Source organism: Triticum urartu, chromosome 1A (genome assembly GCF_056163025.1).
Source record: "Triticum urartu cultivar PI428250 chromosome 1A, HENAU_Tu73, whole genome shotgun sequence".
Taxonomy (NCBI): domain Eukaryota; kingdom Viridiplantae; phylum Streptophyta; class Magnoliopsida; order Poales; family Poaceae; genus Triticum; species Triticum urartu.
The window spans coordinates 572,573,765-572,589,994 of NC_141873.1; the positions used below are offsets into that span (position 1 = coordinate 572,573,765).

The following is a 16,230-nucleotide window of genomic DNA, read 5'->3' on the forward strand; positions in this document are numbered from 1 at the left end:
ATTTTCCATTGGATGTTTCATATCTATAAAACTTTAGAGTGTTTTACATTATATGCATCCTGTAAATAAATTGCAAGGGCTTTCTAGAATACAAGACTATCAAGCTTAGGGGTAGATAAGAAGATACTTCTAGATTGCATGAAATGTCATTCCATTTTCCACTCTAGCATTGCTAGACCCTAGTTGCCAGATTAATCTGGCCCAAGTGAATTTTGAACATTCCTTTCTCAAGTAGTGTCCCTCGACAATTTTGAGCATTCATGTGTCAAGTAGTGTCACAAAGGGCTTGAAGCCCCTTGAGACTTTTGAATATTCACGTCTCAAGCAGTGTCTTCAACATGGAATTGACATTAATCTTGTTTGTGGTTTCCTCGGATAAGGAGTTAGTTACCGCTCTTGCATTTGAAGAATTTGAGATAGAATATGAGAAGCATTTGATGATTTAGGCGATGAATTATCATTCTCATGTTCCAAGTATTTTAGGCAAGGAGGAACAAATTCTTCTTGACTAGCACTAATTTGTCGTGCGAGTGAGGGTCACTCTCAGTCATTAAATAATCATGAGCCACTTTTCGTTTCTTGAGATCTTGCTTCCTTTTGGGGAATTTAAAAGTAAGCTTCTCATGACCGGATGAAAGAGCCTCGTGATGAGAAGTGACGTCTTCAAACTTTGACTGAAGAAGCTTATGTTCATTAGTCATGGTCTGGTTTGTCTCTATTACTTCGATCAGTAAATCTTCTTGCTTATCATAAGTCCTTTGTTGTTTCAGACCATCATCACAAGAGTCATATGAGAGACTCCCTTGAGTGGACTCCATGTCATTTTTAGAGCCTATTTGTTGCATATTGATTGGGGTCACTCTCTAGTTCATGTTCTTGCATGTATGCCCTATGTAGAGAGACCTGGTTAAAAAGCTTGTCTCTCATATACAGTCCACCCTCTTACTTCGGGTCCATAAAGAAACTAAGGGTTATTAAGGTGACCTTGTTGGTCAACCGGAACAATGCATTAACACTCTATGAATACATTTTACCCTCAAATGACGGACAGTGAACATCAAAACACAGTACAACTAGTCCATACTTTTCTTCGATGCTAGTCTCATCCCTGTGTATCAGTATGGGTCTATAGTCTGACCTGGTGTACTCCAGGTTTTCTAGAACAGCATTAACAAATGTATCATTCCACATTACCGTTCGTGTGTGCATGACGGATACTTTCTCATTGCCAATGTGTACCGATCACCAACATAATGGAAGTCCGAGAGGTTACAGTCTTGTACGACATCTCAGAAGTTTGCATATATCTTTCTAGCCGAACATTCCCTTCCTTTTTAAAATGGATACATAATTTGTCTCAAGTCACCCCAACACCATCCAAGGCATAACACACACACACATGCAAACTCTCCGAGTCTCTGCCAAGTTAGATGTTTATCTCTCCACCTCGGCCCCCCGTACACGTGTGTCAATCTTCATATGTCATCCTCCTCACTTCCCACAAACACATCAATATAATCCGGTGTCTTATGCCTAAGAGAAGTCACCACCTCCTCATTCCAAAATAATACCAAGCCGCCACTCCTCCAATCACAGTAGACAACCTCTTTGTGATCCATCTCCGACGCCTTAAAATCTACAAGCACTTAATTCAATAAGCAAATGCATCATCGAGTTTCTGGAGAGAAGTAGTCCATGCAGTCGTCCTTCTCGTGCCATGACCACCTGTAACAACTTATTTATGTTTGCGTTATTCATAAGGTTGAATAGACAAAAGAACGCATGATCAAAAATGCAATGCCATTTTTTTCAGCTGTAATAGAAAAAAAAAATGAAAGGATGCTAGTTTGTGTAGAGGAAACCAGATGGTTCTTTTGAAGAGTTTCGATGAAGTGGACGGAAATGTTTGTAGGTAGGAAGGCTAGTGCAAGCGGGTCATCATCGAAAGAGAAACCATGCGGTTTTCACTTTTCAGCCCCACGAATCGATCAAATCAAAATCAACTACAAAGAATCAATCTTCACAACCGTAAATCAAACGTACGAGAGGCGCCCGAAACGGGCTCGCACGTAATTTGGCTTTTCCAAGGGGAGGCGGCGCGCAAAAGCGGCGCACACACGGCAACCTTGCCGCAGCGCGGCACGCTGAAATCCCGATACTGCCCTCCACGCGCGCACCGTCACTGCGATCCCCCACCCTTTCTTCCCACCTCCACACGACACGGAAGCGCAGCGCAACCCCTCCCAAAACCCCACCCACTCCGCCCCTCCCCTCCCCACCCCTCTCCCGTGCTCGCCCTCCGCACCGCCGCGGCGCCACCTCCTCCTCCGACCTCCTCGCGGCGCCCGGGATGTTCTACTCGCACCAGCTCCTCGCGCGGAAGGCGCCGCTCGGCCAGATATGGTGCGTCCCCTCCCCTCCCCTCCCTCCTCGCCGGCCGCCGCCGCTCGGTCCCCTCGTCGCGGCCGCCGGCCACCGATTTCGCCTGTCCCGCGTTTTTCTGCTCGGTCCCGGGCGTTTCCCGACGCGTCCGTCCGATCCGCTCCCAATGCGGGCTCCTCGTCGCCTCGCCTCCATCTCCTCTGACCCTCCTCTGTTCTGCAGGATGGCCGCCACGCTCCACGCCAAGATCAACCGCAAGCGCCTCGACAAGCTCGACATCATCAAAATCTGGTGAGCCACCGACCCGATCCCGCCGGTTTCCCTCTCCTACGACCTCGCGGTTCGCCCAATTTTAATTCGCGTGTGGCGCGATGTGTCTGATGCTGCTGCAGCGAGGAGATCCTCAACCCGTCGGTGCCCATGGCGCTCAGGCTCTCCGGGATCCTCATGGGTGAGCCGTCCACATGTCAATCTGTTATTTCGCTCCTTTTCTCGACGGATTTCTTCTTGTTCTCCCTCGGGGATGTGACGCGTGTTTGTTGCCTGTGTGTTTGGGCGGCGTGATGAGCAGGTGGCGTGGTGATCGTGTACGAGAGGAAGGTGAAGCTTCTCTACGGTCAGTCCATCTGTTGCCTTCCCTCGCTGCTTGCCGCACTTTTTTCTTGTCGAAATCTTCAGATTCTCACCGTTTCCAACTGTTCCTCGCAGATGACGTGTCCCGTCTCCTGGTAAACTTCGACTTCCAGTTTCCTCTGCATCCTGCTTGGTGATTTGGTGCTTGGGTTCATGCTTGTGCTCATTCCTTCCGCAGATTGAGATCAACGAGGCGTGGAAGATCAGGCCGGCCGTGGACCACACCGTCCTCCCCAAGGGCAAGGCTCAAGCCAAGTGAGTGCTCTCCGTCTCCATGCCCTGCCACAAGTTTCTGAATGTGCTTGCGTTGTGATAATGTAGATCCGGCGTCCATTTCTCTCTGGAGATGGGGTTTTCCTTGTGTGTTTAGACCGTGTGGTGTTAGCCTGATGGTTTGCATTGGAGGCTTTTGCAGGGTACCAAGGTGGCTGTATGTATGGACAGCTTAACTTTGTCTGTTTATGAAATTTCTTAGAGGCTCGATAGCAGTGCAGTCTCTGTCAGCAATTGGTGTGTTCTGCATTGTACAGTATTGAGTTTACGATGATATGTGATTTGTGATGTTTTCAGATGTTTCTAGTACAAGTTTCTGAATGTGTTTGCGCGGTGATGGTGGAGAGTTGGTGTCCATTTCTCTGTGGAAATGGAATTTTCTTTGTGTCTTTAGATCGCGTGGTGTTAGTCTGATGGTTTAGATTGGAGGCTGTTGCAAGGTGCCAAAGTAGCCGTATGAACAACTGAACTTTCTGTGTTTATGAAATTTCTTAAGATGCCTAATAACACTGTCAGTCTGTCAGCTTGCTTGGTAACTATTGGTGTGTGCTGCATTCCGCACTACTGATTTTACAATGACCAACGGCACTACTTTGTGGTGTTTTCAGATGTTTCTAGAAAATGCCATATCACTGATTGCGTGAAATGTAACTGGGATGCACAGCCCTAGCCGTGGGTCCTTGCTGTGTGATCCTGCTGTAACTTGACTCTGTTCTTGTGTTTCTGGGGCAGCAGCTATTCATATAGACCTTCATATGATTTTGTGGCTCCTGTCTTGATATTCTGATTGTTTGATTAAATTCATGGGTTGCAACTTTGGCTAAGTGGGGTCGTTTGGGTGTTATAGCTGCTGATGCAAGGGTTCATGCGGGTATTTATGTCTCTGTATGTTGCTGATTGTTATGTCTGGGTTAGCCAATTTTAATCGCCAATATGTATGTGTATTCTATGCAAGAATTTTTGCATTTTATAGTTTCTCCAGCTTTTTTAGGACATAGTTTGTCCATTTGTTATCTTTTAATAATGGGGTGGCTGGCTGGGACAGTGAGATTTCGGTTGGTTTTCGGTTGTTCAGTGCTGACTTATTATTTTGGTATTGGTTTCTTATTCAATATCAGTCAATCTCTTGAGACTGGATGATCTAATTATAGTAGATCTGGGGTTTTTATGGTACTTGAGAAATAATGCTATGTTCAGAGGGGATCTTTATCACCTTGGAAAACTGTTAACATATCTTAACATTCTGTCATGTTCAGAGCGCGGACTCTTGTCGCTCGCCTTTGAAAGTTTGTTAGCACTCCAAATGAGATATTTAACCTCTTGCTACTGTGCCATTGCCATTGAGAAAAGGGGTTTATGGAGAATGATTTGTCTTAAGATTAAGAAAGCAGTGTGTCATTTTATCTGAAAGTTCTGCTTCTTGCAGGTATGAAGCAGTAACACTGCCAGAGAACGCGATGGATATGGAGGTGGAGCAGCCCGTGCTTTTCACAGATACTGATACTGCCAGGTTCCGGGGAATGGTAATCATTGTCATCTGTGTATTCTGGAAGTTGAAACTCTGATTAAATGCATGGATGGATTTTTCTGTCTCCTAGTTTCTGTCTGAATTGCCTGCACTCATCTTGACTGAAGTCTATGCTTGTGCAGCGCCTGGAGGATTTGGATGAACAGTATGTCAATGTCAACCTGGATGATGATGACATCTCTCGCGCCGACCGTCATCATCAAGGTATTTCTTTCTGCTCTTTGGTATTGCTCTTTGAGGGTTCTTAAGGGCTACTGATTATTAACTCTTGGTTCTTTATGATCGTATCTCAGCTGAGGCAGTCAACATTACCCTGGTCGACAATTTTGAGTCTGGTCTTGCTGAAACTGACATCTTCAATCGTTTTGAGAGGTAAAGGAGACTTAAATTTCCCTAATTAAAAGAAAAGAAAAGTTATTCTTATTTTAGTGTGCCATTCTCGTATCATCAATGTTGCGTTTTCTTTTAATTTGGTGGTGAGTACCAATATTCATTGTGCAATACTACCTTGTCACCAGATTTGACATAGCAGATGATGACACTACAGTCCATATTACTCTCGATGAACACCCAGAGGCTCCAAGTACACTAGTTCCCTCTCCACCAAGGCCAGAAGACCCTCCTCAACAACAGGAACAGTGTGCTGCCCCATCCCCCATCCGCGAAGAACCTCAACAAGGTGAAATTAAGCACATGACTAGTATATTTGATGATGCTACAGTGGGAAATGGCTTATCACATTGTAAAATTGGAAATGATTTCGGTTTAACGCGAGTCTGCGACACATTTACCATGTTATTTCAATTCAGGGAAACTTCCACCAAGACTTGTTTGAACGCATTGACTTTTTCTTTGAGTTTCTTCTGGAATAGTACAACTTTAAGGTTATTTGTGAGAGCTTAAGATTTGCACTGGTGCTTAGCATATTGTGCGCTATGGCTATTCGGTCAAGTAGCGCTGGTTCTAAGCATATCATCTTCGCTCATTATCCCCAGTCGGTTTTGTAAATGGCCAATTTGAATGCGGCAGGACTATATATTATAGATTAAGTGGATAAGTAGTGTAGTATTGATTGCAGCTGAATTAACTACAGATTTTTGGTAATTTTCTATGTTATGACTGATCATGAGCAGCACTTATAATACGTACTGGATTTGCAAGTAAACTGATGTGGAACCTTTCTATTTGAAACGAATCTTGCATGTAGCTTATTGTCCTTTGGCTAGTTCACTGGTTGCATGTTATATTAGAAGTTGTACCACTGGACCCAGTTCAGCTACTCATATACTATAGGGCAAGTATCTTCTGCAGGGGATTCATTGAAGGAGCAAGAGGAGCAGAAGACGACGGTCTGTACCATTTACCTGATGAATAGTTGGCTTTAGTTGAAACTCTTATATGGAAAAGGAATTTGATGTTGTTTACATGAGGTTGCTTTTCGCAATACAGGAGCAACAACCAACTAAACGAGCAAAGAGGAAAGCACGCGGCAATGGCCCCCAAGTGATCATGGACAACCAGATAATGATCCCAGGAAATGTATATCAGTCATGGTTGAAGGACCCATCAAGCCTCATCTCTAAAAGGCGTCAAGTCAGGAGTGTATGTCAACGTGTTATTGATTGGAACCACCTATTTTCCGATAGTTCTGAACTCATGCATTGTACTTACCGAATTGTTGTTTTGCTGTTTACTATTTGCAGAAAATCAATCCTATTAAGGCAATTAAGATAGGCGAGCTCATGGACTTGCCACCGTCTGCCCTAATGTCTTGCTCCGATGACTCACAAGAGATATATTACCCTCAGCAGCTTATGCAGCTCTGGAAGGAATGCACCAAAGTCAAGCCCCCAAAGCCCTCATCTTCTTCAGGTAACTATAACACTGAACTTGTCACCCACCTTTTAACTTGCAAAAGTGCTAATTCCAAGCTGCACACTATCTCATATAGGAGATAAATCATCATCATCATCACAAGAAAAGCAGCCGAGAAACTCTCCGCCTCAGGTTGTTTCAGAACACATTTCTCTATTGATTTATTTTCATCAACATTTATCTCATAATTGGTTAAACTGGCAGCCTCAAGGAGATCAGAATGAAATGGGAGCTCAACCAATGGACTTCACAGATGGCATTGAAAAGATCAGAGCAAACAAGAGTGGAGAATTTGAAGGTGTTTTTGATGGTCCGCATGGTGACCCTAGTGTTACACCTGGAAGTCCTGGTAAGTTGAAAACCTTTCTTTTTTAAGTTCCTTCTTCTTTAGCCGCTTCATTACATCAACTATGCTGTAGGGCTAAGTCGCAGGTCAGCTTCAAGCTCTGGTGGCTCTGGAAGGGGGGGATTTCTGCCATTGGATCCAGAAATACTGTTACAATCTGGAAGCGGAAGGTGACTGTTGATACTGATAGTAACCTTGTTCTTTATTAGTTGCACGAATAATTGACTATGTGATCTTGTGATGAAAAAAAAAACTCGGTGATTAAGAAAGTTTTCTCTTTGTACTGGGTTATCCTTTTATTTCTATGCTCTGTCTAGAAACTGTTAGAGCTGTCTCCCTGACGTTGCGTTGTACATAAAGGAAAACGACTGATCATTGATGTTAACCATCATAAGTGGCAGCTTCCTGTGGTTTTTCATTGCCTTGCTTAGTTTCTTAGTGTAACTGTCTGAGGACTATTGTGCAGGGCCAAGAGGAGGCAGCTTTCATCTGGACGGAGCTTGGGGAACCTTGATCCAGTTGAAGAGGAATTCCCAATGGAGCAGGAAGGGAGGGAGTGCAAGCTGAGAAGGCTTTCAGATATTGAACCAACTCCTGGTTGGTTGCATTTCTGCCTTTCTGTCCTTACCTTAAACTGTTGTTTATGGATATGAGTATTTCAATCCTGTTTCCTCCACGAAAACAGCAGTTAAAAACATTTCTTGTTTCAGATCTTATGGTAGAAACAGAACCCACTCAAACCCCGTTCACAAAGCAATCCAGTCCTCCCGATCACATCACTGAATCAATTCACTCGTAAGTATCCTGAGAACATTGCTGATAATTCCTGGGTGGCTTATGTTTGACTCGCGGAGTACAAGTGTGTACATCCTGTGACGCTGGAGTTAAATTCATGCAGGTACCTAAAGCTCCACTTTGAGAGCCCGGATGCCCCGCCGTCTGAATCGCTAAGCCAGCTAACTTATGGGATGAATACAGCACAGGCTGCCCGCCTATTCTATCAAACATGTGGTATGGAATAGTTCTACATTGTGAATAAATCGTGCAATCACTAGAGTAAATAAGAAATCAAAGGTCTTACTGCATGATTTTATATAGTTGCTTTGCTGTTTATTGAGTATTCATAATTTCCATGGACGGTAACTATAATTACACACATTACATGCCATGCTTGCTTGTTCTTTTTCATTATACTGGGTCTTGGCTGGGTTAAAAAATTCTGACAGGTTAACTTAGCTGCGGTGTTAAAAGCAGATCATATATGTGTCATAGCATGAGAACCGGGGAAGAAACCACCAAGTTTCCTTGATAGCATCGACTAGACAGATAACCCCCTAGGACATTGAGTGCAACTCTTTTAACCGTTCTGTTTGGTCATGTCACTGAATGTAAACTATTGTTCACAGCGGGTTTTATCTTGTGCAGTCTTAGCAACGCTCGACAGCATCAAGGTCACGCAGGTGGAACCATACGGGCCCATCCTGATCTCGAGGGGCACAAACATGTGATATCTCCCTAATCTTAAACACACGGAAGAACCGGGAGCCTCTTGCACATCTCATGTTTATATATCTATAGTGTTTTAAGTCTGCACAGGAAGAAGTCTTGTAGGAAGCTGCTTAGTTGCATCTGCTGGTGGGAAGCAAGCGAGTGATGGTGCTGTGTTATTGCGGTAGTTTGGTCAGGCCACAGGGAAATTCTGTAAGATATGCCACGCTGAAAGAATCGAGAGGATTGACAGGCGGTGTGTAGGTTAGTTGCTTATACTATGTTGATCAGGGGGATATTTATTGTACCGGAGAGTAGCTGGTTAAGTATGTTTAACCGGATATTTATTATACTACTGTATGTTTTGCCTATCGCAAATGATGATGCACGTTTTGCCCCTCTTCGCATCATTTGGTTGGACTATGTTCTTGGACTAGTGATTCTTGTGCGTTCTTGAACTAGGTGCCGGTATGTCCGAAGCTGCAAGTTTACCATGCTTGCTGCTGCTTTAATCTGGTTGCCTTCAACATATCTTTTAGTATGTGGCAATGGCTTTTCTCATTGAAGCTTCAGTGTTCAACAAGAAACTGTGATTGTGATGTTGGTCTTTTGTTGCAATGCATGTGTTCAGGTGGGCGATCGCCCTCCCTTGTTTGCTCCTAAAAACAAAGGAGCTTGCTTCAGTGTTCAGGCAGGTGCCGAAAGTAGCAGATCTGTGTTTACCTTGCTACAGAGCAGAACAGAGCAACTTTCATCATATCCTGAAGGCTGAACTGTGTCAAGTTAACATGTGCACCAGGACTGCATCAGAGAAGATCACTCCTTCCAATGCAAGTTTACGGTGTTGTGTGATGGCTTTGGCGAGGGCATGAATATGACAGCGGGGGTGATGATTTGTCCGGCGAAGCGCCTGCCTGATCCCTTCTTCGGCATTCTTCCCAGCAACATTGCTACACCTACACTCCATGGGCGGCACCCAAATTCGCGTTCACATGCATATCAAATCATGCAAATTGGCTAGTATCTTGACTGGTGATGATTCTCGTAAAGGTCGGTTTTGGCAATCTTCACACCATAGTAGACTTGCTATACCCTAGTCTTCCACCCAACTCATAGGATATTCTTCTCATTGTTGACAAAGGCCATAATGTATGCAATCAATGGTGAATCATGTCACTTTTGACATTTCTTGTGTCTGCTGGATTCTTACAGCCTTTTCCAAGAATTTGCAGTTGCCCGACAATGATTCGACCTACACGCTTGTTTTTCCATGCAGATCCTTTGAGACAATAAGCGTGTCCACGTGTACATCAATGATTGCTCAATAATCGAAATGGAACCGAAGGCAATCTGGAAACTTCAATTCAAAGTGCAGCACAAGTCTCATTTCAGTCCCTCTTTTCAGCCTGCCGGTGAGGCCCGTGACTTGGACATTGCTGCTAATATTTAGCCATTAACCATGTGCGTGAACAAGCCCCGACCCTAGCAAGGTAGGATCTGAACACGCATTACATTATACTAATAGCACAAAGAAATAAGCACCACCATTAGTGACAGTGAGGGGGGTTGAAGCAATGATGCTCCTTTGATAATGGAACTTAGGCTTTGGAGCGCTTTTACCAACTTGGTAGTCATGATGCCGCTGCCTGTTTTCTCTTGCAGTTGTTGTCGCTTTGTCATCCGGTTTTGCCTATCGGGAAAAGACGGTGTGTGTTTCGCCCCTCTTTGTGTCATTTGATTTGAATATGTTCTTGGACTAGAGATTCTTCTATGTTCTTGAACTAGGCACCGGGATGTCCAAAGCTGAAAGCATGGTACGCTTGCTGCTGCTTCCGTTCATGCTTAATGTTGCAGTGACGTGTAGTGACGCGTCTTTGGCTTAATACTTTTGCTGTACTGGTTCAGTAGTTTTTTGGCACACTAACGCGGCTTTGATGATCTGCGTACGCTCTTGATAAGATGGGTATACTAAAGGCTGAAGTTTGTCAAGTTAATACTATGTGCATCAGGATTACATAGGAGAAGATCACTCCTTGCTCCACCAACTAATGAAGTTTGTAGCATCGCGTAGTGGATTTCAGCAGACATGAATGTGTCGGGCAGTGTGATGTTCCGGCGAAGCACCTGCCCTGATCCCTTCTTCTCAAGGGAACCGAACCACGGTCGAGCATTCAGTATTCTTCCTGGCAACATTGCCACACACTCACCCAAATTCGCATTCACATTCATAGGCCATGCAAATCAGCTAGCATCTTGACTGGCGATGATTCTTGTAGAGGTCGGTTTTGTCAATCTTTACACAATAGTAGACTTACTATACGCTAGTCTTCCGCCCAACTCATAGGATATTCTTCTCATTGTTGACAAAGGCCATAATGTCACTTTTGACATTTCTTGTGTCTACTGGATACTTACAGCCTTTTCGAACAATTTGCAGTTGTCCGCATGATTCGCCCGACCTACACGCTTGCTTGTTTTTCCATGCACCAATTATTGCTCAATAATCGAATGGAACCGGATGCAAATCAGGAACTCCAATCCAAAGTGCAGTGCAAGTCTCATTTCAGTCAGTCTCTGTTTTCATCCTGCCGGAACCACAAGGAAGCAGGTGAGGCCCATGACTTGGACATTGCTGCTAACATTTTAGCCATTACCCATGTGCACGAACAAGCCCTAACCCTAGCAAAGCTAGTATCCCGACCCACATTGCATTATACTAACACAAAGAAATGAAAACCACCATTAGTGTCAGTGAGGGGAGTTGAAGCAATGATGTTCCTTTGGGTGATGGAGCTTAGGCTTTAACCAACTTGATAGTCATGATGCCGCCCATTTTCTCTCGCGGTTGCCTTCGCTTTGTCATCCGGTGCTGACTTCGAGGCACCAAACCAGCAAGCCAGGGCCCTACCCTGGAAAACATTTGTCATGAACATGTCTAAAAAGAGTCTAAACCATCATCATCGCCGCTAATCTCCGCAATGATGGGGTGGCGATGGATCAACTCCTCCAAAGATGCACTAGCTGATCACACTACTTGCAGTAAGAATAAGAAATATCACTAATCAGTGTGGTATGGATGACCAGGACTAAAGCAAAGGGTATTTTACTGGTAGCTCCCCTCCTGACCCTTTCCCTAACCTTCTAGAGAAAGCACCTTTAAATCTCCTCTACTCATGGTACTACAAGTAGTAGATCATAGTCCTAAGCTACAATGCTAGTGAAAAGACAATTTGTACCGGTGACGTGTTGAGACCAGGATGCATGTGCGTCTCTAAAGAAAATTGGCTGTGGTTGGCACCTAAAAAAAGAAACACATGAATATTTGTTCATGCACGATATGACCAGGATTTTTTTTAAGAAAATCATGTGTCCTAAACTAGGCCATGGTCTGATTATCACTTTTTTCCCTTGATTAACTGGTAAACTCTGTTTTATATTTCTTTTTTTCTAGCAAAAAACTCTGTTTTTTCCACACTAAAAAACAGCTCCTTCTACTTGAAAGGCGGTGTTCCTGTCAGTTCCTTGAAAATAAAAACAGGGCCTTAGTCACACCCTGATCGCTGTCGACGGTGTTCGGACACGCAATGGCGGCATCTCAGGAACATGGAATCTGCAGCAAAGGATTTCCGTGGAGGCGACGACAAGGCGGCTCATGAACCGGAAGGAATTTTTCGGTTCGGGCCGGAATTATGGCGATAAGAACGGGGGCATTATTCAGAGAAAGGTGCTTTGTTGGGGCAAGTGGGGGTTCAGTAAAGCTGGGGAAGCAAGGGAAGTGGGAGAATTAGTGAGGCATCGGATTCTATTCGGGAACAAGCGGCACATATCCGTTTCTTAACACGGTTTCCCGGTTGAATTTCTTGGCAGGCGGCAGCCAGGGACGGACAGACAGGTGCATAATTGGATGTGAGTTGCAGAAGTGTTGCGGATTCGGCTGCTGTGCGTAAAGGTAAAGGTAAAAAAGGTGGCGGGTTGGAATATGTTGTGGAATTTTACGTCTGTGTGTTTTCTTCGTCTGTAACTTTCATCTGGAATATACAGTTAAAAAAAAGAACTTTCGTCTGGGATTATGCGTGTGTCTTTTTATTCGTTTGTAACTCTAACCAAGTTTTTGTAACTATGACCAAGTTTTTATTCTGTTCGGAAGAACAAAAAACTCAGTGTCGCCCTGGCTTGCACGGATGGAACTCGTATGGTACGGACAGGTTCAGTTAATTTGAAATTTGCAGTGTAAAGCGCCTGTAGCTCAGTGGATAGAGCGTCTGTTTCCTAAGCAGAAAGTCGTAGGTTCGACCCCTACCTGGCGCGTTTCTCTTAGTAATTGTTTTTTTATATATTCATTAAAAAAAGATTTTTTTTCCTTTGGATGAAGTAGGGTGATCATAACACAAAATTTAATTTTGTTTCCAAAGAGAAAAATGTTGAGCAAAACTTGCAGGCTATGCCCGCTAACTTTGTGCAGAGTTTGTGTCAAAACTAGACAGTACCTCCAAAAGGAGTGAGAATCTGAAACATAACTGGAGCAAAGGAGATGCTGCGCCTAATAAGCGTGCCACCATCGCATAGGTGAAAGTTGTTTTCGAACCTTTTTTCCCTTTGGACGAAGCACAAGGTGACCATAACACAAAATTCATTTTGTTTCCAAGTAAAAATGTTGAGCAAAACTCGCACACTCACTACCACCACCTTTAGGCAAAAAGTTGTGTTTTACTCATCCCCGCAACGCACATGGACACTAGCAAGTATAAGAATCTGAAACTTGCTTTGAGAAAAATCTGAAGCTTAACTGGAGCACCGTAGAAGCTGTACTGCCTAATAATAAGCGTGCCACCATCACATAGGACATGAGCTACTCTGACTCTGGTCTACACGTATCGCCTCGTTAATTGCACCGCGATCAGAATAGTGTCACCTCGTCAATTGCACCACCATCAGCCCAGAATAGTCAATCATTGCCGCCCGTCCGGCCGTCCGTCCGTCACCTTCTTTTGAAATTCAGAGCCACGTACCACATCCGGAGCTTCTTCTTCTTCTTCTCCTTCGTCGGCCTGCATGCGCCGTACACCACACGAGTCAAGTCCACGCAGCCGTGGCCACGACGAAAGATGGCCACGACCACGACCCGCCCATGGCCATGGCCACCCCTAGTTAGTTTAATCACGCTTGTCCATCATCACGGACGCTAAAGCCGATTTTCACCCGGGGTGGCCGGCTGCGGTGAACGGCGAAGCGGCGCCACCATCCGTGCATGTCCCCCCACCAAATCCCCTCTTTTTGTTAACATATGTAGACCCACTAATTAAACCACGATCGCTGCTAGCTAGTGCGCGTGTGAGGCGCCACAAACACGAAGGCTGGTTAATCAAGTGCCGCTTTGCATCCGATGGCATTAAGAAACTCGCATCATGGCGCCACCCCAGCGGCAGCAGCAGACCGGCACCCTCCTCCCTCCGGCACATGCACATGGGTGAGGTGAGCGGTAGACCAAGACGGCCCGGCGCATATTTAACAGTCTCCTACGCCAGATAGACGTGCCTTTCATCCATCCCGGCTAGCTTGTTAGCCTTTGCCTTTAGGCTTTTGGCGCAATCAAAAAATTTTGTTCCATGGATCCGTGTGCTTTTTGTTGTTGCACTGAACGAAAGAAAGAAATCGAAAGAGTGATCATGAATTCATGATGGATGGAGAGATCATGAATGTGTGCGATCCTGGGGAGTTCATGATCATGCGCGATGCGATCACACGTATCATTAGCTAGTAGCTCCTGTGGAATCGATCGATCGAGGATCTTTCTTTTCCGTGCGACGCGCGGCTAGCTTGCTAGCTAATGATATGTGTGCGTGCATGTGCCAGCGCGCGTGTTTGTGATGCTGCTCAATGCTCATACTGATACGCGATCGAGATCGGTCGGGTCGATCGATCCGCGGGTCAGGTGTTTGGTATGTGTGTTCTTGTCAGCGATGGGTTGACGGGGGTAGATGGGGGCTAGTTAATCTTACGCCGGTTTGGTTTAGTGGAAGTCGTGCACGTAGCCGAGGCTATGCCGAGGATCGCTCAGTTCGTTCGTCGCGTCCGCCTCCTTGGTGCTCTTGCTAGCCATACTAGCTAGTATCATTTGCTCAAAAAATATATTTAAAAATACTCTCTCAAACTGGAAATACTTATCAGCGAAATGAATGTATCTAGACGTATTTTAGGTCTAGATACATCCATTTTTATCCAGTTATGCAACAAGTATTTCCGGACAGAGGGAGTACTAGCTAGCATATATATCTGCAATATATGTGGGCCGGAGACGGATCATTTGGATTTGTGTTGAGTGAACGAGTGGTGACCGGTGGACGCGATCTTACTCCAGTTTGGTTCGGTGGCAGTCGTGCACGTAGACGTAGCTAAGCCTAGGCCGATCGAGGAATTCTCGGTCTGCTCGTCTCGTGGCTAGGCTACACGTACGTACGCTGGTGCTCTCGCTGGCTAGCTACATGCGATAATGCCCGGCCCGGAGATCGATCGATCATCAGCTAGTACGTGGTTGTTGGTGGAGTGAATGAGTGAGTGTGGCGACCGGTGGACGCGATCTTACTCCAGTTCGGTTTGGTGCCACTCGTGCACGTAGCTCAAGCTATGCTTAATTTGTTTCTTGCATTGGCTGGCTACTCCATTAGCTCCTTAGCTTTTGGCTAGGGTATCAATCGAGCGCGGGCTCGTGGCTACACGATGGCGGTCTAGCCTGTAGCAGCTAAGCTACGGCGGATCGGCGGGGAATCGTCCGGCCGGCCGGGGAGGTCGACCGGTGCGGCGTCGCGTCTCGTCGGCCGCTGGATCGATGGAACGACGTAAAGGCGGACACGTGTGCGTCTCGCGCCCCGTCCCGTCGCCGTCGTCCATCTCCTCGCCGCGCGCTCCCGGCGGGGGAGGGCAGGGAACCAGCCTATCTACGCGAAGCGCGCACCGGCCCTGGGCTGTGCGCGCGGCCGGCCTGTACTAGCTAGGTGCAAAAAAAAAGGGCATGCACGAGAAAAGGAAGGGAGGAGGGACGCGGACGCATCGACGCGACGGACGAGCGGCCATGGCGCACGGCGGCACATGCATGCGCGCTGCCAGCTCTTATCGTATCGCGGAGTGGATCAGTGGATTATCACGACGCCAGACGTGGGGGTGGGGGGCATGCCAGCCCAGCGGCGACACGCACGCACCAACGCACGGTGCCAGAGGAGGCAGCGAGCGATACGCACAGGCACAGGCATTGTTGGGGAATCTATGTGGCCGGGCCGGGGCGGGGCGCCGGGCTCGCCGGAAAACCCGTGGACGTACGCGCGTGGGACAGCTCGTCCATGGCGCGCAGGCAGGGTTCAGTTGGCACGAGCCCGGCCACGTGCAGACAGAGCCCGGAGACCGACATGTCGACCGACCGACCGGCGTCCGGCCATGGCGCCAGGGGCACAGTGCCACACGATGGTTCCTCCCGGGCCAGGGCCAGAGGCAGGGACAAAAACAAAGGAGCACCCCTCGCAGGAGAGCAACCGTGCGTGCGTGCATGCATGAGCATGGCAGCGACATGGAGATCACAGTGCTGGCACAGCGGACGCCACTGCCACTGCCATCCATACGTGCGTGCGTGCGTGCGTGTTGAGGCTGCCGCGACCGGGCCCTGCCCATGCACGCCCGCCCCGTCCGTCACGACGACGCACCACAGTGTACTACC

The 16,230-nt window shown here is 46.5% G+C and overlaps 1 protein-coding gene and 1 non-coding gene across 3 annotated transcripts; both read left to right on the forward strand.

Annotated features, from left to right (window-relative positions):
• Positions 1 to 2,255: 2,255 nt before the first annotated feature.
• On the forward strand, positions 2,256 to 8,935 carry SYN1 (Rad21/Rec8-like family protein). 2 transcript variants are annotated; one of them, XM_048695245.2, is made up of 20 exons: positions 2,256 to 2,403; positions 2,605 to 2,673; positions 2,775 to 2,833; positions 2,954 to 2,998; positions 3,091 to 3,110; positions 3,194 to 3,270; positions 4,715 to 4,811; positions 4,939 to 5,020; positions 5,110 to 5,188; positions 5,335 to 5,495; positions 6,110 to 6,165; positions 6,266 to 6,418; positions 6,520 to 6,688; positions 6,768 to 6,823; positions 6,896 to 7,040; positions 7,111 to 7,207; positions 7,504 to 7,634; positions 7,748 to 7,832; positions 7,936 to 8,048; positions 8,463 to 8,935. In XM_048695245.2, exons 1-20 carry the CDS (start codon positions 2,351 to 2,353, stop codon positions 8,543 to 8,545), a joined length of 1,830 nt encoding a protein of 609 aa, XP_048551202.1. In that variant the 5' UTR covers positions 2,256 to 2,350; the 3' UTR covers positions 8,546 to 8,935. The 2 variants fall into 2 exon arrangements, with proteins under 2 accessions (XP_048551202.1, XP_048551211.1); XM_048695254.2 differs by having other exon boundaries at positions 6,128 to 6,165.
• Positions 8,936 to 12,760: 3,825 nt separating this feature from the next.
• On the forward strand, positions 12,761 to 12,833 carry TRNAR-CCU (transfer RNA arginine (anticodon CCU)). The gene has a single exon. It is a non-coding gene; the product is annotated as a tRNA-Arg (tRNA).
• Positions 12,834 to 16,230: the final 3,397 nt, after the last annotated feature.

Bases quoted from the DNA above. Each gene is read 5' to 3' on its own strand.
- SYN1 (XM_048695245.2), top strand. From the start codon at position 2,351: ATGTTCTACTCGCACCAGCTCCTCGCGCGGAAGGCGCCGCTCGGCCAG. The intron at 6,824-6,895 runs GTTGTTTCAGAA...TTAAACTGGCAG, and splicing joins CGAGAAACTCTCCGCCTCAG to CCTCAAGGAGATCAGAATGA. The intron at 8,049-8,462 runs GTATGGAATAGT...TATCTTGTGCAG, and splicing joins CCTATTCTATCAAACATGTG to TCTTAGCAACGCTCGACAGC.